This window comes from Musca domestica, unplaced genomic scaffold, assembly GCF_030504385.1.
Source record: "Musca domestica strain aabys unplaced genomic scaffold, Musca_domestica.polishedcontigs.V.1.1 16, whole genome shotgun sequence".
Classification (NCBI taxonomy): domain Eukaryota; kingdom Metazoa; phylum Arthropoda; class Insecta; order Diptera; family Muscidae; genus Musca; species Musca domestica.
Window position 1 is genome coordinate 3633704 of NW_026712219.1, and position 24971 is coordinate 3658674.

The following is a 24971-nucleotide window of genomic DNA, read 5'->3' on the forward strand; positions in this document are numbered from 1 at the left end:
CATGGGCGAAAAATTTCCAACGGATCGAACTTTTAATTCACTGGAAAATTTGAGTTCCGAGATTGACAGTAAAGTTCAGCTCAGTAATCATACAGGCTTTCAATAAAATCTAGAAGTTACTTATTGTCTACCGTCTTAGTGCAGTCGATTCGTTTAGATTCGGAATTAATGTTAGTCCCATACAATAGTATGTGTTGGGGGTATTATAAGTTTGATTGGGCCAAAAAGTTCGTAACCCCTCAAAATATTAGTCCAAGACATAAGATGTTGCATATGGTCTATCTAGCCGAACCAAGTTTATATATTTCTATTTGTGTGCGTACATCTCCCTGTTCATGCTTAATTTTAATCACCCAACAAACTGCAATTATGCTTCGATCCTTACGAAACTTTGCATGGAGGTGGGGTTAAGGTCAGAATGAAAGCATATTGGTTTTGGAGATGATCGCAAAATATAAAGGGAACTGAAATAGGCCAGAAACAGAATGATTTCTCGATTTTGTAGTTCCACTAGAGAAATTGAAATGGATCAAAAACAGAAAATTGTGCTGATTTTGCTGTTGCTCTACAGGCCACTAATACATATAGAGGTCATTGGACAATATTTAAGAGGTAAAATAGATAAACGTTTTTTTTTATCAAACCAGTAAGAAAAGGTCAAAAGTCGGTCGGGGCCGACCATATGATACCCTATACCACTATGCGTATTTAGTAGAGCTCCCGTAACAAAAAAAAATTATATTTAGAATTTAAGTGAAGTAGATTATACCAACTATGAACCAAATAAGATTGCTGTAAAATGCATAATATGACTTTTATAAGCCTATTTTTAAAAAAATATTTATTGGAGGAATAGATATATCGGACGGAGTTTCACCAAATGATGAAGATCGGTTGAATATAAAAAATCTGTTCAATTTGCGCTGATATTACACATATGAGGAGAGCAATAAAATAAAAATAAAATATGTTGACTGTAAACTTGGATGAAGATGTATATCGAAGCTATATAAAATTCTGAACCGATCTCGATAAAATTTGGTAGAGGTATTTTCGAGCAATATCTGATGCCCGGTATCAAATATCATTGTTGAGGAGTGCATATTACGCATGAGAGGGACTTTAACACCAAATCGGATGAAACATATATATGAGAGCTATAGCTATATCTGAACCGATTTTCACCGAAATCTGAACGCTGTCTCCCAGGCTGAATTCCGCCGGAAATGTGAAAACTCAGTCCATTTGACATTAGCAATTTGGTTCACAACTAACCTAAAATCGGTTGAAGATTTATCTAGGAGCTATTTCTTAATCTGAAACGATCTTGACAAAATTTGAAACACTTATTTCGGAGCTGTATCTGATATCTGGTACCAAATATCATTGTCGTGAAGTGCATATTACCCGTGTGAGGGACTGGAACGCCAAATCGAATAAAATATAGGTATAGGAGCTACAGCTATTGCTATATCTTAACCGATTTATACCAAATTTGAAGTACTGGTCTAAAGACCAGAGCTGATATTAGACATTAGGTGAAAAATAAACCTAATATCGGATAAAGACATGTAGGGGAGCTATACCGTAATCTGAACCGATCTCGATAAAATTTGGCATGCGTACTTTCGAGTGGTTTCTGATGTCTGATTCTTGTGGAGTGCATATTTCACATGTGAGGAACATAAAGCCCCAACTCGGATGAAACACATATATGAGAGCTATAGCTATATCTATATCCGATTTTCTAAATATTTGATGTACTTGCTTCTAGACTGAATTCGGGTTGAATGTATCAAAATGCATGTCATTTCGACTTATATTGGACATTTGGATAAAGTATTATATATGTGAGCTATATCAAAATTTTAACCAATTGCCACAAATTTCAATAAGGCTCGTCCTTGGGCCAAACAAATATTGTTTGAGAAATTTCATCTCAAATGCGATTTGCATTTTTTCACAAGAATACATGGATAGACGGACGGACGAACTGACATATGAAGATGCTCAAAAGTAACTATGGGTCTATCTTCCTAAATATAAAGACATAATACCATTACCTCTATATGGTGCAGAGTAAAAAACATGTCTGTGTATAGGAATCATTACCCAGTCAACATTTTTTGAAATTTTTAATCACATTCGAGTCTTTTTTGATCCGGTCGCGCGATTAAAAATGTGGAATATGCGCACATTTTCTGATCATAAAAGACACATTTGTCGGGAGAAAAACGTGACCTCCCGCATAATATAATAAATCACATATGAGTCTTCCTCTAGATTAGTTAAGAGTCTTTTTCGACCATTTTCTGATCGTTCTACGAGTCGTTTTCGAATCGTTTTTTAATCATTTATTGTGCTAAAACTTTTAATTTGTGAATCTTTTTCGAGTCTTTTTTAACTGATTTTTTGATCATTTATGAGTCCTTAGTGAGTCATTTATTAGTCTTTTAAGTGTCATATGTCACTCATATTTATATTCATTTATGAGTCTTTTTTAAGTCGCCTTTGTCTTAAATTCGAGTTATTTATGAGTCCTATATGAGTGTTTACGATCATACGAATCTCGCACGTGATTTCTAAATATTGGGATGTACCGTGAAAAAAAGAATTTGTTTATATTTGTTTATAAAATAGTTTATTTAAAATAAAAATAATGCAACTTTTATAATTATAATTTGTACTAGTTCATTTTCAGTTGTATTTTAGTAAATGCCACTGCTAAAAAATATAGTAAAAAATTAAATAAAAAAAGCAAAACCAAAAAAATAAAAAAATCAGGAACTTCAATCTAATTGTTTTCTTTTTGTAACCCGGTCTCGAGCGTGAACAAAATGTTTCTGAAGGATTGTCTTCATATCCTTGTCGTTACTTGTGTATTTTAGATGACAAATATCTGAAATTAAATATGTACAAGTCTGTCCATTTTACTAATTCTTTATATACGTGTTAAAAACACAAAATTACTAACACTTTTCTGCACTTGGCTTTACACTGGTGCCCTTCCAGCTGTATTGGCAGGCTAAATTGTTAGAAAAAATCTTTCGAACGGCAGCCCGAAGGAATTGAAGGGGTCCTTTACCGCCGGTTTTTGCAATAAATTCTTTCTGGAAATAGATTATCAAAAATTATATAAGTATTAATATATTGCAAAGTAGTGAATTTATGAATCAAAGACCCAATTTTGTATACTTACAAATTGTTTAAGTATCGTTTCATTTTGCTGCACCAATACATCGAAGGCTTGCAAATCCTTTACCTCGTTGAACGGAAATTTGTGAGTGTCATTAAGTTCGTCTATTACCATATCTAATCCATGTTGTTTGCGTGCCTCTAATTTGACGGTAACAACTTCTTCCGTTAATTTGACAAATTGACGCTTTGTAGTCTCCTTCATGTCCTTGATTTCCTTCTTCAAGTCTGTAACCTCATTTTTTAATGAGGCTATTTCAGCACGCATTTCCATTAATAAATTCAAAACGCTATTTTCAGGCTGGGTTGTGTACACATTTTGCACTGCAAATAACATTTTTGAGAAATGATAAGACATTAAAGTTGATCAATCGATCAGTGTTACTTACAAGGATATATAGTCTAGGGAACATTGGGATACAATATCTATGTTCAGTTTTTCTAATGGCGAAATTGGCAGCTTCAAATGATGTTCTGGTTGAAGGCGATTTCGAAAGGTTTCGCTAGTTCTTAATGCGTACTCTCTTTCCGTCGGAAAAATAAGACGGTGCTTGAGTATTTCTCCTTTCTGGGTGCAGCGAGTGTCCACTGTGTCCCTTAGTTCCCAAAACAAAAGACTTTGCTGGTGCATCCATAACAAAACAACGAACTTTAATATTATAGAACCTTTCAGCAAAAACCAACCCCTCATTCATCAAAACATTAAGTTCCTTGACAAATTCGCTCAAAAAATCATTCGGACAGTAAGGCTTTGAAGTTCCCTCAAATATGCCTACAATGAAAACATAACTAGATCCAACAACACTTCCTAATATCGGCCAAACTTGTTTTGAACTATTTTTGAATAACGGTAGACCGTTGATGCCAAAATCAAGAACTATATCTTTCAAATTCCATTTATTTCTTTCAAAGAAATCGGTTAAAGCGTCTTTTAATCCGTAGTGAATGTACTTCCCTGTCCCAACCTTTCTTTCAATAACAGAACAAGGTGTTTTTAAAAGTGTCCTGGCATCTTTTGGAACTTTCTTGTTAAATTTTAGTAATAGTGACAAAAGTGCATTGATTACAACAAAGCTAACTTGAAACTGAATAGCCCATTTAGCAAGTTCGTCGCATAAACTAAAGTCATCAGAATCACTTTCATCACTTGACTCGTACAAACCCTCATTTTCAGCTCCTTCTTCAGTAAAATTTTGAATTGGCTCGACGATTTCTTCAAGTTCCGGGACATTTCCTTCATTATTCACATCTTCAGTATTACATCTTTTTTTCCAAAATTAAATTTTCAGCATCCTTTTTTGCCATACTTTTTATTTTAGCCTTTTCTATTTTTTTTTAAATTGGCTTGCTGACATTTTTTCTTTATAAAAACAATAAATAAATAAACAAACAATTAGATAAACGTACACTTTTTAATATTTTTTTATCACTTTTTAATATTTAACACTTTTGCTGTTGACGCTTCCTCGCACTTTTTATAAATGACCAATAAGTCAACTTTTTTATAGCCACTCCAGAAACGCAACAAAATGACCCGTTATGCATAGAAAAACAAGCAGCATTTAAGCACTTGTCTGTGCGAAATATGATAAAAAATAAATCAATACGATCACTTTTCAAACAGATGCATGATCTTTTTAAGACTAATCATTTTTCAATCTGCACATGATCGCAATATGATATGAATAAATAACGGAAAACAGTCACATTTTGCGCATCCCAATGATTGATTTTTGATTACCATACATTTTTTTTTTATAAAATTAAATGAACTCTTTTTACTCATTAAGGGGGGTCACTTTCGAGTCGTTTTGTGATCGTACAGGTGAGTTAATCATTTTTTGATCACCAAAAGGACTCGAAACAACTGCATGATCTTTTTAAGACCAATCATTTTTCAATCTGTACATGATCGCAATATGTACAATAAATAACGGAAAAAATAGTCACATTTTGCACATCTCAATGATTGATTTGCGATTCCCCTACATTTTGTTGTTGTATTTTGGTTGACCTCTTTTTACTCATTAAAGAGAGTCATTTTCGAGTCGCTTTTCGATCGTATACGTGAGTTAATCATTTTTTGATCACCACAAGGACTCGAATTTTTAGTTATTTTTATTGACAAACCAATGCATCACTATTTGGGAAATCAGGAATATTTTTTTTTGTTTTATTTTTAATGATAAAAATTTTTCAAAAAAATTAAAATTAAGCTTAAGGATAAGCTGAATTTAATTTAATAAATACACTTTTCTCACAAATATTCTAATAAACAATAATGACCACGATCTTTTTTTAAAAATTAACAACTGTGCCTTGGAAAATGGGTATAAAATCTTCATTAATTATGGCATAGTAGAATGGATGGTTGACAGTGAAGAAAATGGGCAGTGAACGGGAGTTTGCAACAATACCTGAAATAAAAACGAAACATTTAAATTAGAAAGATGTCCATAAAATTATGTTTTTAAGATTTTGTTTGTTATGGAATCAATATTTCTGTTTTAAAAAAAATAAATTCACATTTCAATAAATTAAATAGATAGTTTTCATTTTATATAGATATGGATAAATTTAGACTAAATTGTAGCGTTTTAAAATGAAATAGCAAATTTTTGTAGTAAATTTCAAATTTGAACAAACTTACTTGTTGCTCCAGAGGCTTCAGTGCCATACTCGGTAACCGAAATAAAAGCCTTGTGAACAGCACTTGAGATGTACAGAGGCTCGGGAGATTTTTTCATTTTGGTGAAATCGGCACGGCCAAACATTTGTTTCATGCCCATCTATAGACAGAAATAATGTTTAAATATTTTCTCTTTGTTTTTTCCTAAAACTTACTTTCATCAGTGGCTCCGATAAATTAATTTCAAATTCCGCCTCAAATTTGGGCATCAACACCTCAACATGATCCTTAGACAAACGTGGCTTCAGGGACTTCAGCGAAACAGTTCGCAGTTTTTCTTCCAAAGAACTCAAACCCGTTTTCGAGTTGGGCAATACAATTAGCATCGAAATATCGCTATCTTTATAGGGCAGGCGGACAACGCTACAATCCAAATCTTGTAAATCGGCATATTCGAAATAATCTTCGGTCACCATCATGGGAACTTTAACACTTTCGCTGTCATTAATGAAAAAATCTTGATCGCTTGTGTATTCCACATCGAATTTCGTTTTCCACTCGCCCTTAAAGTGTATGGCACTCACCAACACCAGGAAGGTATCAATGCCCAATGTTGCGGGCGAGACCATGTTGTGGATTTTATTGTCGGTTTTCGATTCCACCCATTTGTTAATGCTATCAGCAGCTTCATTGGCACGCTCAAAGTCCACATATTCCGGTTTAGAGAAGAATTTCTCCTCAAGTGTTTTTTGGAAAACATCCTCGAGTACGGTGTGTTGCTTAACATAGATCTTATTGGCAATCTTCAACATTTTACCATCTTCGTATTTTGCCAAGAGATTGTGATAGTTTTCCGCCACACTTTCCGGTGTTTGTCCGTTGAATTTTAACCCCTGATCCATTTCAGTGGCTGTCTCGCCACCCGCCCCCATTCGTGTCATGGCCAAGCAGCTGTGTATGGAAAATGGTGAATAGATGATGTTCTTTTGACTATTTGTCTTGAACAATTCGCCAAAGAGCTGTTGACTAAAGCTGCCCAGGCTAGTCTTGAATTCCACATTGCCTGCGCTTGTGACGGAATCGGCGGCGACAAGAAGTGTGGCAAAGGTGCACAGGATTTTGAAGAATTTCTCTGAAAATAAATAAATTATATAGTTTTTCTAGATTTAAAAGAATGATTTTACTTTGATGGGAAACAGATAAATACCGGTGCGGCATCATAGTCACCACGGACACAATCCCTATTACAATTATGGGGATTGTGACATATTTTTCGGTCATACCCTCCAAGAAAAAAGTCGATTATAATCCCATTATAATCATATTTGGTATGTCCAAAACGAATGGGAACATAAACGGGTGGGCGAAAAAAATGAGTACTGAAATTGGGCAATGTAGGTCAACGTTTTGGTATAGCCCCCATACAATGGTACCTTCCATTTTTTTGGTATTTTGATAATTTTAACGTCACTATTCACCGGAATTGTTTAAAATTTGGTATTTGAAGTTCGTAATGGATGCTGGATATAATGGTACCTCCCTATATTCAACATTTTTATGATTTTAGCTACATTATTCACTGATTTTCTCATGTTTCGCATTTGAATATTGTAATGGCTACATTCGATATTTTTAAGATTTTAAAAGAATTTTTAACGGATTTTATTTTATTTTAGTTATTATTATTATTATTATTATTATTATTATTATTATTATTATTATTATTATTATTATTATTATTATTATTATTATTTTTATTATTATTATTATTATTATTATTATTATTATTATTATTATTATTATTATTATTATTATTATTATTATTATTATTATTATTATTATTTTTATTATTTTATTATTTTTATTATTTTTATTATTATTATTATTATTATTATTATTATTATTATTATTATTATTATTATTATTATTATTATTATTATTATTATTATTATTATTATTATTATTATTATTATTATTATTATTATTATTATTATTATTATTATTATTATTATTATTATTATTATTATTATTATTATTATTATTATTATTATTATTATTATTATTATTATTATTATTATTATTATTATTATTATTATTATTATTATTATTATTATTTTTACTATTATTATTATTATTTTTTTTTTTTTTTTTGCAAAATTGCCAAATTCTTTTCCAAAGGTTTTCAAGTTCGGCCCGCCTTTAAACTTTTTACTTGTGCTCTATTTCTTTACTTAGTACAAAATATGGTACAATTTAGTACCTCTACCACAATTAGATTATATATTTCCAACCTCTATATCTCGATTCCAGACACCAACATAGACCTCAATATCAAACTTAAGGATTCCAGTCCTAACCCTCCACCGAACACCAAATTTAGTTACATTTAGTACTTTTCGAGCAATTATAAAAGACATTTCGAAAACCACCTTCATATTTCGAGGAGTAACATCTACATCAAATTTAAGGATTCCAGTGACTCTCATTCCAAATTTCAGAATTCTAACTCATTTCATGTTATAATTTTTTAGTACGTTGTAGTACTTTTCGTGTCCTTTCAGTACGAATTTCACAATATCCAAACTTATCATAGCCGTTTCGTCTGGGCTTTGATGTTAGGTCAGTCAGTCATTTAGTTATTTCTTTACTCTTTTATATACAGATGGGAAATTAAAACCAGTAAAGAAAGTCTTAAAGTCGGGCGGGGCCGACTTTATGATACCCTACACCACTTTGCTAATTTAGTAGAGCTCCGCATAGCAATTAAAAGTTCATACACGCTATGATTATAATTTAAAGTTCAAAGAACTGAATATGCCGATGCATTTGTATTATTTAAATTCGGACTTTTATTACCCATTTGGTGCACAATTAACTTGAAATCGGATAAAGATGTATATGGGAGCTGTATCCAAATCGGAACCGATCTCGATAAAATTTGGTAAAGATATTTCTGAGCTGTATTTGATATATTTCCCAGAAAATCGTCGTAACGGAGTGTATATTACAGCTGTGAGTAACAAATATAACAAATCGGATGAAGAGTATATATGGGAGCTATAGCTATATCTGAACCGATCTTCACCAAATTTGACATACTAGCTTCTAGACTCAATTCGGTCGTATGTGCCGAATTCCATCAAATTTGGACAAATATTAGACGTTTGGTGCACAAAAAAAGGTAAATCGGACGAAGTTATATGTGGGAGCTATATCCAAATCTGAACCGATCTCGATAAAATTTAGCAAGTATATTTCTGAGTTATATTTGATATATTTCCCAAAATATTGTTGTTACAGAGTGCATATTACGGCTGCGGAGGACAAAAAGAACAAATCGGATGAACAATATATATGGGAGCTATGGCTATATCTGAACCGATTTCCATCAAATTTGGCATACTAATTTTCAGGTCTAATCTAATGTATGTGCAAAATTTCATACCATTCGGCCTGATATTACACGTTTGGGGCACAATAAAATAAATCGGACGAAGATATTTATGGGAGCTATATCTAAATTTTTACCGAATATCTCCAATTTCTATAGGGTTCGTCCTTGGGCCAAACAAATGATTTGTGCAAAATTTCATCTGGATAGGACAATAAATGCGAACTGTACTTTGTTTACAAAAATACATGGACAGACGGACGGATGGACATGTATAAATCGACTCAGATTGTGAGGGTTTGTCCCCTGATCCCATTTTGTTAAATAAAGAAATAAATAAAAACTTTTTAAACATTTTTCATTTAAGCTCCCAAAAACGGACACCTTCTTACAATGGAGACATTTCGATCCTGCGTCGCTGTCCATTGTTGGGAGGTTTCACTGTATATGTTTGCGTTGGAACATTTTTTTCTAAAATTTCATTAACACATCTTACACAGAGCGACGGCCATGACCTTTCACATCGAACGCGAAAAGAAGATTATTTACCATTTAGTCCCATTCTGCTCGCGGATAGTGCGATATTTCTAGTAACGTTGTTTAAATAGCAAATGTTGTCTTGGCACTGATTCAATTATCAATCGGAAACTACAAATCATGTGTCATATTTGCAATTTTCGCTGATTTATCAATTTGTTGTTGTTATTGCTGTTTTGCAAAATGCAAAAAAAAAAAAAACAAAACCGCAAAACGTGTACAGTGGATTAAAAAATATTTGCGATTGAGAGGTTATCTGTAATCTTTCGACGAAGAAGTTGTTGTATTTGTGTTATTTTTATGTGGACAAAATGTTGGATGCATAGGTTCCATTGGAAAGAATTAATTATGATACTACATATTTGTCCCATTACCAAATTAAAAATGGACCTGCCATATTTTTCCCTCAATTTTGTTTTCAAAAAATGGTTCCTGTTTATTACATTTTACTCTGTTCAAGAATATCATTTATTTTTTATTTATATGGAAACCCCCATACAGCAATTATATGCGTGCTCGCCCCTGCGACCCACTGTAAAATACGGATCAACTTGGTGCATCTCAACCTTGTTTTATTTACCACGATTTATTTCTATTCATACATTTATACACGTCGCAGTATTTACGTCGACATTCCGGCAAAAGTTCCCTCGAATAGGGGCTCAAAGTTGGAATTAACTACAGCATAGTAAAATGGGCGATCAGCTTCGAATATTTCGAACTGAGGATGCAGGCTCTTGGCAACTGAGGGGAGAAAAATAAAATTAACAAAAAAAAAAAAAAATAAATAATTTCGAAATGTTTTCAAATTTTACTTACAGTTGTAGGGTACAGCAGTCGCAACCGATTCTTTGACTTCAATTGAAGTCTTGTGAATGACGTTAGCAAAGTGTATGGCTTGATTTTGTTGAATCATTTCATCGAAACGAGCGGTGGTAAAGAATTTTGTCATTCCCATCTGAAAGACAAACAAAAAAGAAAAACAAGAAAGAAATATTAACTTCGGACAGAACTTTTAATACCCTCCACCATTAGGTAAACACACATTAAAAACCCGCAGGGAAAGGTCAAAAATTGAGCTGGACCGAATATATAATACCCTACACCACTATGCGTATTTATTAGAGATCTCATAACAAACAGGTTTATATTGGGAACATATTTCGTGGATAAATGTGACAAGGAATATCGATTATCGGCGGTTATATATTCGCTATAGAATAATGTGGACCTAAATATTCAATGTTTTGCCACGGGAACTAGAACCCATTATGAACTAAAATACCAATTTTTGGACAAATCCGTGAAAAAAAGTGGCAAACATCATCAAAATGCTGAATATCGGGAGCTACCGTTATATAGGGGCTATACCAAAACGTGTTTCTATACATACAATATTTCGCCACCGGAGCTAAAACCCATTATGACCTACAAAAACCTATTTTAAGACAAATTCTTAAAAAAAATTTGGAAAAAATCATCAAAATAACGAATATCGGGTGGTACCGTTATGGCGGCTATAACAAGACGAGTACCGATATATCTCATTTTCAATACCAACTATCCTACACGCAATACAAATTGTTCTGCCAAATTAGAATTTTATGGTGATTGAGAATATATATACTTTATGGGATCTACGATGAATATTTGGGGGGTGTTACAAATGGATTGAGAATGTTAATATACCCTCCTTTCCAAGGTAGAGGGTATACAAAAACAAGTCAAAAAGTAGTAAGTTCGGCCGGGCCGAACTTTGAATACCCTCCACCCTTCGGAACGAATTTGGAAATTTTCAGAAAATAAAATCATTAAAACATTCTGTTAAAATTTTAAAAATACCAAATATAGGCATTATATTGAGGTGTATACGATGTAGGCCTACATAGGCATTGTTTGTCATAGGCTATTACCATATTCAAATTCGTAACTTGAAATAAACGGTGAATAATGTTGCTAAAATTATCAAAATGTCGTATATAGGGAGGTACCGTTATATCGGAGCTATACGAAGACGTGGACCTGCATAGACAATTTTCTGTCACAGGCTGTAGCATCCATTACGAACTTCAAATACCACACCTCAAACAATTTCGGTGGGTATTGTACCTTAAATCGTCAAAATACCGAATATAGGGATGTACTGATATGTGGGCCCTATACGAAGACCTGAACCAGCATAGACAATTTTCTGTCTTAGGGTGTAGTATTCAATTCGAACTTCAAATACCAAATTTGAAACAATTCCGGTGAATAATGTCGCAAAAATCATCAAAATACCGAATATAGGGGGTACCGTTTTATAGGGGTTATACGAAGACGTGGACCTGCATAGACAATTTTCTGTCTTAGGGTGAAATATCCAATTCGAACTTCAAATACCAAATTTAAAACTATTCCGGTGAATAATGTCGCTAAATTCATTAAAATACCGAATATCGGGAGGTACCGTTATATGGAGGCTATATGAAGACGTGGACTTGTACAGACAATTTTCTGTCTTAGGGTGTAGTATCCATTTCGAACTTTAAATACCAAATTTGAAACTATTCCGGTGAATAATGTCGCTAAATTCATTAAAATACCGAATATCGGCAGGTACCGTTATATGGGGGCTATATGAAAACGTGGACCTACATGGCCCATTTACGAACTTAACCTGCCTACTGGACGGAATGACAAAGTTAATATACCCTCCATAGAATGGTGGAGGGTATAAAAATTATTGGAGCAATAGATATGCCGGACCGATTTTCATCAAATGGTAAAATTCGGTTGAATATGAAATTATTCAATTTGGGATGACATAATATATATGGTGGCCAATAACCGTAAGATCGGATGAAGATGTGTATCGACACTATGTAAAAATCTGAACCGATCTCGGTAAAATTTGGCTGAGGTATTTTCGAGCAGTATCTGATGCCCGGTATCAAATATCATTGTTGTAAAGTAAATATTACGCCAAATCGGATAGAACATATACATGGGAGCTATAGCTATATCTGAACCGATTTTCACCAAATTTTAAGTACTTGTTTCTAGGATGAATTCAGCCCAAATGGACTGAATTGCTACAATTTTTTGGTTTAAATATTAGCCATTTGGTGCACAATAAACCAGAGATCCCATAAAGATATATATGGGATCTATATCCCAATTTGATCCGATCTCTATAAAATTTGACAGAGGTATTTTTGAGATTCATAAGTTATCTGGTTCCAAATAGCATTCTTGTTGAGTTTATACTAGACATGTGAGGGACTTTAACCCCCAAATCGGTTTAAACACATATATGGGAGCTACAGCAACTCGAACCGATTTTCTCAAAATTGGATGTACTTACATCTAGACTGAATCGGTTGGGCCATAATTCATGTAATTTGGGCCGATATTGGCCATATGGTGCACAAATAACCTTATATCCGATAAAAAATATATGTGGGAGATATACCTAAATTTAAACCGATTCTCAACAATTTCAATAGGGTTCCTCCTTGGATAAAATATATATTGTTTGGAAATTTTCATCCCTATCAAATAATAAATGCGACATGCATTTTGTTCACAAAAATATTTGGACAGAAGGACGGACGGATTGATATGTATAAATCGACTCAGGAAGTGATTTTATGGAGATCCCCAAAATTACGTACGGGTCTATCTCGCTACCTTCTTAATGTTACAAACAAATACACAAAGACATAAAACCCTGGCCGCAGTGTGGTGTAGGGTATAAAAATATCTGGATTTAAATGTGTTCTACTGTAATCTGCAAATATCAGATTAAAGTTATATGGGGTCACACCAAAGCGGGAACAATTTTCTACTGCAAGAATTGTTGTCTACTGCCAGTCCTACCAAATTCATAAAAATCTGAATATCAGTGGTTACCGATTTGTCCAAAATATATGGAAATTTTGGACAAATATGGCCAATATTTTGACACCAGTTATGAGCTACAAATACCGATTTTGAAACAAATCAGATAGAAATATAGTCTAAATCGTAAAAATTTTGAATACTTAACTGCAGCCAAATTCAGACTGCGGTCATTTCTAAGCCACTCGTCCGACAGCTGTTAAAATTATTCCAGTGACAGCTCATTATATTTTTACAAGCGTACAAAAGAAGTTGAAGGAAGAAAACAGCAACATCAGCAGAAATGGTTCGAAACGTGAAGAGGTGACTTGATCAAAACGCGTCGCAGTGACCGAAAAATGAATCGTGACGGATATCGCAATATTCCATTCGGGAAATATTGAAAAATGAGCCATTGAAATTCCAAAAAGTGAAAGAAAATAGGCCCAAAGGAGCTAAAAAGTTGATTCGTTTTGCCGAAAGTGGTGAACTGCCGAATTTGGGTTTCTCCGTCTCCGATGAGGAAACATTCGTTGTCCAGCAGCTAAATGATTCCAAAAAGGTCAGCTGAAAATTTGCACCATCGGTTGGACACCAGAACTCAAGCGCCGGCCACGGTGATGGTGTCGGCCGCCATAACAGCCGATGGTAGCTCTACGCTCGTATTAATCGACCGTGGCATCAAAATAAATGGCGAATATTATTGCGAAAATATTCTGGAGGGAGTATTAAAGCTTTGGGCACGCAAACATTTTGGCCGCAGACCTTAGACATTCCAAAGGGACTTAGCACCATCGCACTCTGCACGCGCCACCCAAGAATGGTTACAAAAAATCAAAATCTCCGGATACCAATCCGTTGGACTATTGTGTCTGGAGTATTTTAGAAAGCCAGGTTGGCACTACAAATATCAAAGTGTGGATCACCTCAAGCAAGCGCTTCGCCGGGAATGGGCCAAAACACCGCAGAGCAACATTCAGGCAGCGTGTGACGATTTCATCGGCCGTTTGAAGGCCATAATTCATGGTAAAGGTGACCAATTCGAACAAATTTAAACTTATTCAAAAATTTGATACTATTTCCGACATTTTTTGCTTTCATTCAATGAAATTTAAAAAAAAAATGTAAAAATGATGGCGCTTGACTTTGTTGCAGTTTTTTTATCTCCAAATAAAGCCTTCCAAAAAACTTATTCTTTGACTTCTATTTCCATCACTTACCTTATTAAGGAAATATTTCAAATCCACTTGGAATTCCGTTTTAAATTTCGGCATAATCACATATCCCTCGGTCTCCGAGAACTTTCTCTTCAGTGATCTTAAATCAAAATCAATTTCGTGGAAAATTCTCATAAATCTTTTCAGGGCCACATTGTCTGCTGGCTTTATAACAATCAACGATAAATCCGAATCCTTGTAAGGTATCCTTATGGCTGTGGACAATAGATCTTTAGTGAGCAGGGCATAATCGAATTTTCCCTTGTATTTCATCATTGGAATATCAACACTGCTGGTTGGACTGACACGGAATGGTTTTTCCTGCATACCCTCAGCGGGTATGGGTAATGCAAAATCTCCATTATATGCTGCAGCGCTTAACAGTAAAGCTTCGGGATTATAACCCAAATTGCTACGTTCTACCATATTTCGGATTGTGAAATCTGTATCCTTTTCAATAGCTCTATTCATAGCATTTACTGCCTGATTTGGCTGTGCGAAATCCACCAAAAGAGGGGTTGAATAAAACTTATCCGATAGCAGTTGTAAAAAGCTCTCCTTTAGGCGAAATTTGTGATTGAGACAAATTACGTTGGCCATTTTGAAATTTGTATTTGATTTGTATTTGCTCAGCATCGTTTTGTATTTATCGGGTATATCTGCTTCGCCATTGTCATATTGTCGCAAAGCTTGTTCTATTTCATCAGCCGTTTCACCATTGGTACCCATTAGAGCCATTGTGAGAGCCGTTCGAAGAGCAAAAGGCGAGACAAGCGTGTTTTGATTGTCACTCTCTGTAAACACATCGTAAAGCAGTTGTCTATTGAAACTGCCTTGGCGGTAGTTTATTTCCGATTTTGCCAATGATGATGCAGGGAATGAGAGTAATCCCAGAATAGCTATGAGCTTTAGTATGTTAACTGGAAAATATTGGAATAAGGGTAGGAATTATTGAATACAAAAAGTATACGTTTGTAACTACATTTTTATATAAGAATTAGTAAAAAGAGGGGAGAAGTTGATTCGATCGAACTTTCGATACCCTTCACTATGAACCAACAGCAAGTTTAAAAATGTTGCTGGTACCTCCCACACAAAATGTCAACATTTTCAAAGAAAATAATTCACTGCCCAGAAAGTGAAAGGATAATCCTATGTTGCTCCAACTTTGCGAATCCTTACATTTGCATCTGTGCTCAGGTGCGAAAATGGAGAATATCGATCAAGTACCTTCCTCACTAAGGGTTAGAATTTTGAATACTTGTAAGTCTTATAAAATGTGATGTAATAGTCCGATTTTCTTCAAATTACACACAGCTTAATATTTTTATTAACCCAAGGCCTAGTGTGAAGATGGAATATATAGGCTCATTCCTTATGGTACCTCCCCCACAAAATTTCAACATTTTGAATATCCAAGCTCATAAAACGCGAAATTAATACTTCAATGCATTCAGACCTACAATATCTCAATATTTCCATCAACACAAAATCTGTTATAAAATTGGGAGGGATAGGATAATTTCTTTTGGTATCTCTCCTACAGAGGGTCAATGTTTTAAATATCAAAACGATAACAAGTAAAACAAGTAAGCAAAGGCTACAGTCGAGCGGGGCCGACCGTTGAATACCCTACAACACTATAATAAACGATACAGTTTATATAGGCGAGATACTCGAAAGAATTCCACAAGATATTGTGACAAATAATAAAAGAAAACCATCAGGTTTCGTTCTCTAATTTTCGAATAATAGCAACTTTAACTAATTTGCTCATTTCCAATTTATTGGTAGATGTTGCACTTAAATGGTCTTCCTAGATCTGGAACCAATATTTCCCAAAGACCTATAATCTCTCAGAAGTGGCAAAATATTAACATTTATTATTGGTTTTTGACTGAAACGCATCTATATGAGATACAGTCATTTGACTATATTCTTCAAAGAAATTAGCGTTAACGAAATAGTCAGAAGTGCGTCTTTCCTGTATTTGTGAATTCTCCAAAAAGTCACTGGAATGGACATTTTCGTATTTTGTCTACAAAAGTTGGCAATCCAAAACTGCTTGGCTTTTGCAATGTCCGGTAATACCCATTCAAATGTGCGTGAGGATCGGCGATAATTACGACCTTCTGACAATTTTGCAGTTTTTTTGGTCCATTTCAACCCCTAAATATATGGCGATCATCTCCAAAAATAATAGGCTTCTATTCTGACCCTCATCTTATCCCCATGCAAAATTTCGTAAGGATCGGGCCATAAATGCGATCTGTATATGATATCCTAATATCCTAACTACTTAGTTTTGTTAGCTTTAGAAATATTACCAAATGTTTAATTCAAAATAAAAATATGCCAAAAATATGACAAAATGGAAAAAATATGAGAAAATTTTACAAAATCAATATTTTCATCTTTTTGTATGCGTTTTTTAGACGTTTTTCCTTTCCTGCCAAGAGGCCATTCTGAATTAATGAGAACTGTCGAAATCAGTTCAGCCGTTCTCGACATATATGAGATCTTTCAAGCATATCTTCTTTGATAGACATATATATCGCATATATTTGCTATATATTCGATTTTTTGGATCTTAACATCAATGTAAAGATCAGAAGTAACCTTGTCATGGCTTTGTGAGTTCCCCGGGATATAAAATATTTGCGGTTTAATGAAAATTTTTAAAATTTTTTCAACAAAAAAGATATGGTATATTTTACCCGCTAAATATTATCCGATGACCACCCAAATTGGTAGACTTCTTCCCCGCCCTAAACTCTAGCTACATGCGAAATTCCGATTCCGTCGATTGGTCTATAATTGCGACCTGTATAGCTACTGCAAAATCCCACATTTTTTCAGTATTTGGTCCATTTCAACCCCTAAACATTTGGCGATCATCTCCAAAAGAAATAGGGTTCTATTCTGACCCTAGCCCCACCCCCATTCTAAATTTAGTGAAGATCGGGCCATAATTGCGACCTGTAGAGTGATTACAAATTAACATGGACAGACGGACAGACGGACGGACGGACATACATAGCTAGATCGACTCAGCTCGACGAGCTAGGAAGATCCATATATACTTTCCTATGTGGGAAATCAATATTTCGTGGTGTTACATAATTATTGGCCCAATCAAACTTATAATACCCCCAACACATAGTGTTGTAGGGTATAAAAACAGTAAGTTCGGTCGAACTTTGAATACTCCCCACTATTTGGAACGAATTAGAAAATTTTCAAAAAAATAAATCCCATTGAAAATTCTGTTAAATTCTTTAAAATACCTCATATCAGAAGGTGCCGATATATGGGAGGATATACGATATTGCGGACCTATATAGACAAATACCTTTCAGGGGTTAAAGTGTTCACAAAGAACCCCTTATGTGGAATTTCAGACAATTCAACTGGAAAATGTTGCTGAAATCATCAAAATACCGTATATCAGAAGGTACCGTTATATGGGGTATATCCGATATCGTAGACCTATATAGACAATTCTCTTTCAGGAGGTGAAATACTTATAATGGACTCGTTGTGTGGAATTTCAGGCAATTCAATTGAAAAATGTGGCTAAAATCATCAAAATACCGAATATCGGGGGTACCCTTGTATGGGGCTATTCGATATCGTGAACCTATATAGATAATTCTTTTTCAAGGGATAAAGTACTCACAAGGAACCCCTTGTGTGAATTTTCAGACCATTCCATTAGAAAATGTGGCTAAAATCATCAAAATACCGAATATCGGGGGGTATCGTTATATGGGGGCTATACGATATCGTTAACCTATATAGATAATTCTTCTCCGAGGTATAAAGTATCCACAAGGAACTCTTTGTGTGGATTTTCAGACAATTCCGTTGAAAAATGTGGGTAAAATCATCAAAATACCTAATATTGGTGGTACCGTACGCTGATCAAGAATATATATAAAAATTATTATTTCGATGAGTTACAAACGGAATGACGAACTATATATACCCTCCATACTATGTATGGTGGAGGGTATAATAAAATCCGAAATGAGCATTCGGTTGTCTTCATATTTCACACTACCCATTATATCTACTGACACAAGAGCTGCTGTGAAGAAAGGATATACCGGTGCACTCCTTCTGGTACCTCCCACAAAAAAAGTCTAAATTTTTACAAAAATATATTCTTTGAACGGAAAGAGGAACGATAATCCGATTTTGCTCCAACTAAGCAAATCTAAATATTTACGTCAGCGCTAGGTCAGGTGCGAAAATGGACAAAATGGACAATATGAAGTTCCTCCCGCACAAAGGGTCAACATTTTGAATAATTACAACTCTTATAAAGTGTGATGTAAGGGTCCGATTGTCTTCAAATTTCACACATCCCAATAGTTTTATTAACCCAAGGTCTGGTGTTAAGTTGGAATATATCGGTCCACTCCTTCTGGTTTCTTTCGCACAAAGTTGAATATTTATTAAGCTCATAAAATGGGAAATAAACATCCGATTCCATTTAGACTTGACACATCTGAATATTTCTATCAACACAGGATCTGTTGTAAATGCGATAGAAATCAAACCATTCCTTCTGGTTCCTCCCCCACAAAGGGTCAAAGTTTTGAATAACCAAAACGTTTAAAAAATTCGAAATAAGCATCAGGTTCTCTTTGTATTTCAGACATTCAATTGTTTCTATTCTAAAAACAAGTGAGCAAAGGCTATAGTCGTGCGGGGCCGACCATGCGATAGCCTCCAACACTACAATATGTTAGACGCCCCCATATGTGCAAATCCATTTTGGAAAATTTGGTTTTGAAATAATGTCATGGAGCACTGCCCTGATATTACACTTAGCTTTTTCATCAGGGATATATGCTCAATATTTACGCACCCCGTCGTGCAGTTGGCTATTGTGGTCCATTTTACAGCTAAATATAATCCAATGGTCATAAAAAATGCTAAAACTCTTCCCTGTCCTTAACTCTCTTCTCAGGCGTGTCGATTGTCTTCAATTGTGTGATTAGGAAATTTTTCCTGTTTTTGGGCCATTTGAACGCCTCAATATTAGGCAATCATCTCCAAAAGCAAGATACCCCTCTGCATCTCTAAATTTAGACTCATCTTTATGATTTGCTTGTCCACGATATTTGGCTATATTCGTCAACGAAATAGGCATAAAAAGCCAGATGTTCGCCTATTATGTGTTTCGGATATCGAATGCAAGTAATATTCGTATTTTTTCACACTGCAATATCAGGAACATTTTTAGTTGTTGGTCCATTTCAACCCCTAAATATATTGCGGACATCTTTGACACCAATAGGCCTAACGCTACCCTTGTGGAATTTTTTTTGCAATCTGTATATAATAACGCCAACCTGTGTTGAAAGGTGAAAAAATATTACTAAATGTATACTTCAATATTATGAGTCGAATTGAAAAAATCGCATGCGATAAAAAATTTGAAAAAATAAAATAATAAAAAATCTATATTTAAATAATTTTTGGCATATTTTTATGCGATTTTTTTATTTTTTTTTTTTATTCTTTTATGCCAAGAGGGCATTCTGAATTTACAAGATTTGTCAAAATCGGTGTAACCATATATAAGATATAAGCATTCTAGCTAACATCCCCTTCCTTTTCGTATACACATTGTATATATTTCGCTATATACAACTGATATATTTGCTATCGGCATCTACGTACCGGTCAGAATTGACCTTTTCGTCTATTTGAGATTTCGACGGGATTAAAAATATTCGATTTTAATGGAAATTTTAACTTTTATCAACACAAATGTTATGGTCTATTTCACCCATTAAATATTACCCGATGACCATCTAAAATGGAAGGCTTCTGCTCAGCCCTAAGCTCTAGCCCCATGCTAACTGCGACCTGTAGAGCAACTGCAAAATCAGGAAATTGTTCAGTTTTTGGTCCCGTTCAACCCTTAAATATTATGCGATTATCTAGGAAAGAAATAGGCTTCTATTCTAGCTCTAACCCCACCTCCATTTTGAATTTCGTGAGGATCGGACAATAATTGCGACCTGTAGAGTGATTACAAATTAACATGTACGGACGGACGGACGGATGGACATACATAGCTAAATCGACTCAGCTCGGCGAGATAGGAAGATCCATATACACTTTCCTATGTGGGAAACCAATATTTCGAGGTGTTACATAATTTTTGGGCCAATAAAACTTATAATAACCCCAGCACATCGTGTTGTTGGCTATAATTATCACATATACTTCATATAAGGTGGACGAAGCAGTCGATATAGTCCAAGGCTGGCACATCTCAATATTTATTAAGGTCCTATACGAAATGGACAATATTGGTCCATTCCTTCGGAATCTATTCTATAGAGGGTCAACAATTTGATTGATCTTAACAAAAATCAAAATATATTTAAATAATCGAACATTGGCTGAGGGTATACATCTGTCGGCAAAACCGACCGATATTTTCTAACTTGGTTTTGAATATAACCCATTTCGAAAACTCTATTAAGTTAGTTTTTCGTCAATTAAATATGTGCCAAGTTACCGACCTTGACCACCAAAAGTTATAACAAAGTACATATTTATCTATTATTTATGGCCAAAAATTAACTACTCACGACTTGGCCTTGATGTAATGGCTATTTGGCATGGGTACGCACGTTTGTAGGGTTGAATATATTTTTTGCATTAAAAAAAATACCACTCATATAACTTTCATCAAAGAAGATTTTTCCTGAAATTAAACCACAAGATTGTGGTTTGGTGTCATATTCCCCGGGCGGTACTTAAATACCATTTCACATTCGAAAACGGTGTATCACTCATACACTCACTTACATATTTCAACTATTCGCCATTATTAACAATAAATGTTTAAACAATGAAACAGAAACTTTGTATTGAATTTTAAAGTACTTTCTTGCTTATTTTCCCACTTACCTCTAACACTCATTTTTAGGTTTCTCTTGCCTGCTGAACTGTCTTAATGATTAAATGTTCCGCGTGTCACTAGTTTGTTTTACTGCAAATGTTGTTTATTTATAAATAAATTGCTACACTTTGTCATTCCGATGCGACATTGAAATTCGTTGAAATATTGAATAACACATCAATTGTTTGCGTATTTAAATTAGAGCATAAATAGCGAAAGTAGGGTGAAAATGTCGATTTTTTTTCTTTTCTTTGAAGAGGGAATGTATAGCAACAACGGCAATGATAGCAAAAAGCTGTAGATGGGCAATTTATTCATAAGAGCAGCATAAATATATAGAAACTAGCTGACCCGGTCGGCGTTGCCGGGACGTACTTTTAGACTTTAAAGAATATTTTTAAAAGCCTAATAAATCATAGATCTGAATTTATAAATTTTGTTATAAATTTTGGTTTCCCCGAAATATTGGTTTCCCATATATGAAAGTATATATGGATCTTTTTAGCCTGCCGAGCTGAGTCTATCTATTGGAGATGCTCGCATAATATTTATGGGTTAAAATGGTCCAAAAACAGAAAAATTTCCTGATTTTGCAGTTGCTCTACAGGTCGCAATTATTGACCAATCGACGCGGAAGTTAGCATGAGGCTAGAGCTTAGAGCTAGACAGAAGCCTTCCAATTTTGATGGTCACCGGGTAATATTTAGTGTTAAATAAAAGTCAAATTTTCCATGAAACCGCGAATATTTTTAACCCCGGCCAAACCACAAATAGACGAACAGATCCATTCTGACCGTTACGTAGATCGGATTTATATTGCGAAATATATACAATGTGTATATAAAAAAGAATGAATGTTAGCTAGAATGCCTATATCTCTAGAATGGCTGAACCGATTTTGGCAAATTTTGTTAATTCAGAATGCCCTCTTTGCATTAAAGTATAAAATCGCATAAAAAGATGCCAATAATGATATCAATATAGATTTTGTAGTATTTTATGACATTTTTTTTATTTTTTTTTTCCTATTTTTATCGCATGCGATTTTTTCAATTTGACTTAAAATATTGAAGTGTATACTCCGTAATCTTTTTTTCACCTTACAACACAGGTTGGGGATATTATATACAGATTGCAATTATCGTCCTATACTCACGAAATTTTCACAAGGGTAGGGTTAGGCTCAGAAGGGCTGGTCCTATTGTTTTCAAAGATGGGGTTGAAATGGACCAACAACTACAAATGTTCCTGATTTGTACCCAAACCCAAATGACACAAAATCTCGCATAAAGTTAGAGTTTAGGACAGCGGGTAGAATGGACCACTACGTTTGTGTGAAAAAAATATCAGCATTACTTAATGGCGATATCCGAAATACACAAAAGGTGAACTTCTGGCGTTGTTATGCTCATTTCGTAGTATATTATAACGAATATAATTTATAGATGAGACTAAATTTAGAGATACTGAGGGGCCTTTTGCTTTTGGAGATGATCGCAAAATAAATAGGGGTTCAAATTAATTGAAATTGAAACCAATCGACACGGAATTTTGCATGAGAAGAGAGTTGAGGACAGGGAAGAAGTCTAGCATTTTGGATGACCATTGGATTAAATTTAGCTGTAAAAAATAGACCTCAACAACTAATAACACGACGGAGTGCGTAAATATTGGGCAAATGTCGCTGGTCAAAAAGCTAAGGGTAATATCTGGGCAGTGCTCCGTAACATAATTTCAAAAGCGCAATCTTCCAAAACGGATTTCGACATAAGAGGGCTTCAAACATATTGCAGTTTTTAGAGTATCACATGGTCGGCTCCGCACGACTATAGCCTTTACTTACTTGTTCTTATATTTTATTGAAGGAAAACAAAAAATATCGAAAATAGCAGCAAATTTTAGAATGAGTTTAGGTATGTTCGAATTGGTCACCTTTGGCACGAATTATGGCCTTCAAACGGCCAATGAAACCGTCACACGCTTCCCGAATGTTGCTCTACGGTATTTTGGTCCATTCCCGGCGAAGCGCTTGCTTGAAGTGATCGACACTTTGGTATTTTTTAGAGCCAACCTCGCTTTCCAAAATACTCCATACACAATAGTCCAACGGATTGGTATCCGAGATTTTGATGGCCATTGTGCGCTGGAAATAAAGCGAGGAACCTCATTTTGTAACCATTCTTGGGTGGGGCGTGCTGAGTGTGATGGTTCTGAGTCCTGTTGAAATGTCCAAGGTCTGCGGCCAAAATGTACGTATGCCCATGGCTTTAATAGACCCACCAGAACATTTTCGCGATAATATTCGGCATTTATTCTGATGTCACGGTTGATTAATTCGAGCGGAGAGCGACCATCCGATGTTATGGCGGCCCACACCATCACCATCACCATGGCCGGGGCTTGAATTATGGTGGCCAACCGAAGGTGCACATTTTCAGCTGATCTCTTTAGCAAGTAAACACGATCATTTTGTTTGTTTACAAACTGCTGGACAACGAATGTTTTCTCATCGGAGAAAACCAAATTCGGCAGTTCACCACTTTCGGTCAAGCGAAGCAACTCTTTAGCTCCTTTGAGTCTATTTTCTTTCTGTTGCGGTGTAAGTTCTTGCACTTTTTGGAATTCCAATGGCTTTACCTCGACCTAATTTTTCAATATTTGCCGAATGGAATATTGCGATATGTTCAGCTCTCGAGCCATTTTTCGGCCACTGCGACGCGGGTTTCGACAAAGTCGCTTCCTTACTTTTCGGACGATTTCTGCTAATGTTGCTGTTTTCTTCCGTCCACTTCCTTGACGTCGGGCTACGCTACCAGTATCACGTTGGTACTGGACACAAAAGATTTATTCCCATTTAAATGCTGGAGTGCTCTAACGATAGCCACTTGCGGTTTTCCAGCCAAATATAAAGAAATCACACTATCGCGCTTGAATTTCAACACAATTAACTTTTTTTTTGGAAAATTCTCACAAAAATGCTTTTGTATGCTTGTAAACAATATAATGAGCTGTCACTGAAATAATTTTAACAGCTGTCGGACGAGTGGCTTAGATATGACAGCAGTCTGAATTTGGTTGCTTTTTTTTCATCTCACACTGTAGATGGGGAAATTATTCATAAGAGCAGAGCAGGGCATATATATATAAATAATGGCTCTTCTAATTAAAAAATGCCCAATACGATTGAAAACAAAACATTTGAATTCTAAA

At 34.8% G+C, this 24971-nt stretch overlaps 3 protein-coding genes across 3 annotated transcripts; all 3 read right to left on the reverse strand.

Annotated features, from left to right (window-relative positions):
* Positions 1-2706: 2706 nt before the first annotated feature.
* LOC131801435 (uncharacterized) lies at positions 2707-4443 on the reverse strand. Its single transcript, XM_059120206.1, has 2 exons — positions 3200-4443; positions 2707-3110 (listed from the first exon to the last, which is right to left on the reverse strand). Exons 1-2 carry the CDS (start codon positions 3551-3553, stop codon positions 2970-2972), a joined length of 495 nt encoding a protein of 164 aa, XP_058976189.1. The 5' UTR covers positions 3554-4443; the 3' UTR covers positions 2707-2969.
* Positions 4444-5445: 1002 nt separating this feature from the next.
* Positions 5446-9925, reverse strand: LOC131801387 (serine protease inhibitor 42Dd-like). Its single transcript, XM_059120004.1, has 4 exons — positions 9765-9925; positions 6040-6956; positions 5846-5984; positions 5446-5612 (listed from the first exon to the last, which is right to left on the reverse strand). Exons 1-4 carry the CDS (start codon positions 9775-9777, stop codon positions 5494-5496), a joined length of 1188 nt encoding a protein of 395 aa, XP_058975987.1. The 5' UTR covers positions 9778-9925; the 3' UTR covers positions 5446-5493.
* Positions 9926-10303: 378 nt separating this feature from the next.
* Positions 10304-21921, reverse strand: LOC131801386 (antitrypsin-like). The gene is made up of 4 exons (XM_059120003.1): positions 21770-21921; positions 14834-15750; positions 10572-10710; positions 10304-10496 (listed from the first exon to the last, which is right to left on the reverse strand). Exons 1-4 carry the CDS (start codon positions 21780-21782, stop codon positions 10375-10377), a joined length of 1191 nt encoding a protein of 396 aa, XP_058975986.1. The 5' UTR covers positions 21783-21921; the 3' UTR covers positions 10304-10374.
* Between the last annotated feature and the right edge of the window lie 3050 nt (positions 21922-24971).

What these genes read in the sequence shown, in the direction of transcription:
- LOC131801435 (XM_059120206.1), bottom strand. Translation starts at nt 3,553, where the DNA reads ATGTCTTATCATTTCTCAAAAATGTTATTTGCAGTGCAAAATGTGTAC. An exon ending in AAACGATACTTAAACAATTT is followed by an intron (nt 3,111 to 3,199) that starts GTAAGTATACAA and finishes ATCTATTTCCAG; the next exon opens with AAAGAATTTATTGCAAAAAC.
- LOC131801387 (XM_059120004.1), bottom strand. An exon ending in TATCGGAGCCACTGATGAAA is followed by an intron (nt 5,985 to 6,039) that starts GTAAGTTTTAGG and finishes TTCTGTCTATAG; the next exon opens with ATGGGCATGAAACAAATGTT. An exon ending in TGAAGCCTCTGGAGCAACAA is followed by an intron (nt 5,613 to 5,845) that starts GTAAGTTTGTTC and finishes TTTTTATTTCAG; the next exon opens with GTATTGTTGCAAACTCCCGT.
- LOC131801386 (XM_059120003.1), bottom strand. An exon ending in TGAAATATTTCCTTAATAAG is followed by an intron (nt 10,711 to 14,833) that starts GTAAGTGATGGA and finishes TTTGTCTTTCAG; the next exon opens with ATGGGAATGACAAAATTCTT. An exon ending in GACTGCTGTACCCTACAACT is followed by an intron (nt 10,497 to 10,571) that starts GTAAGTAAAATT and finishes TTCTCCCCTCAG; the next exon opens with TTGCCAAGAGCCTGCATCCT.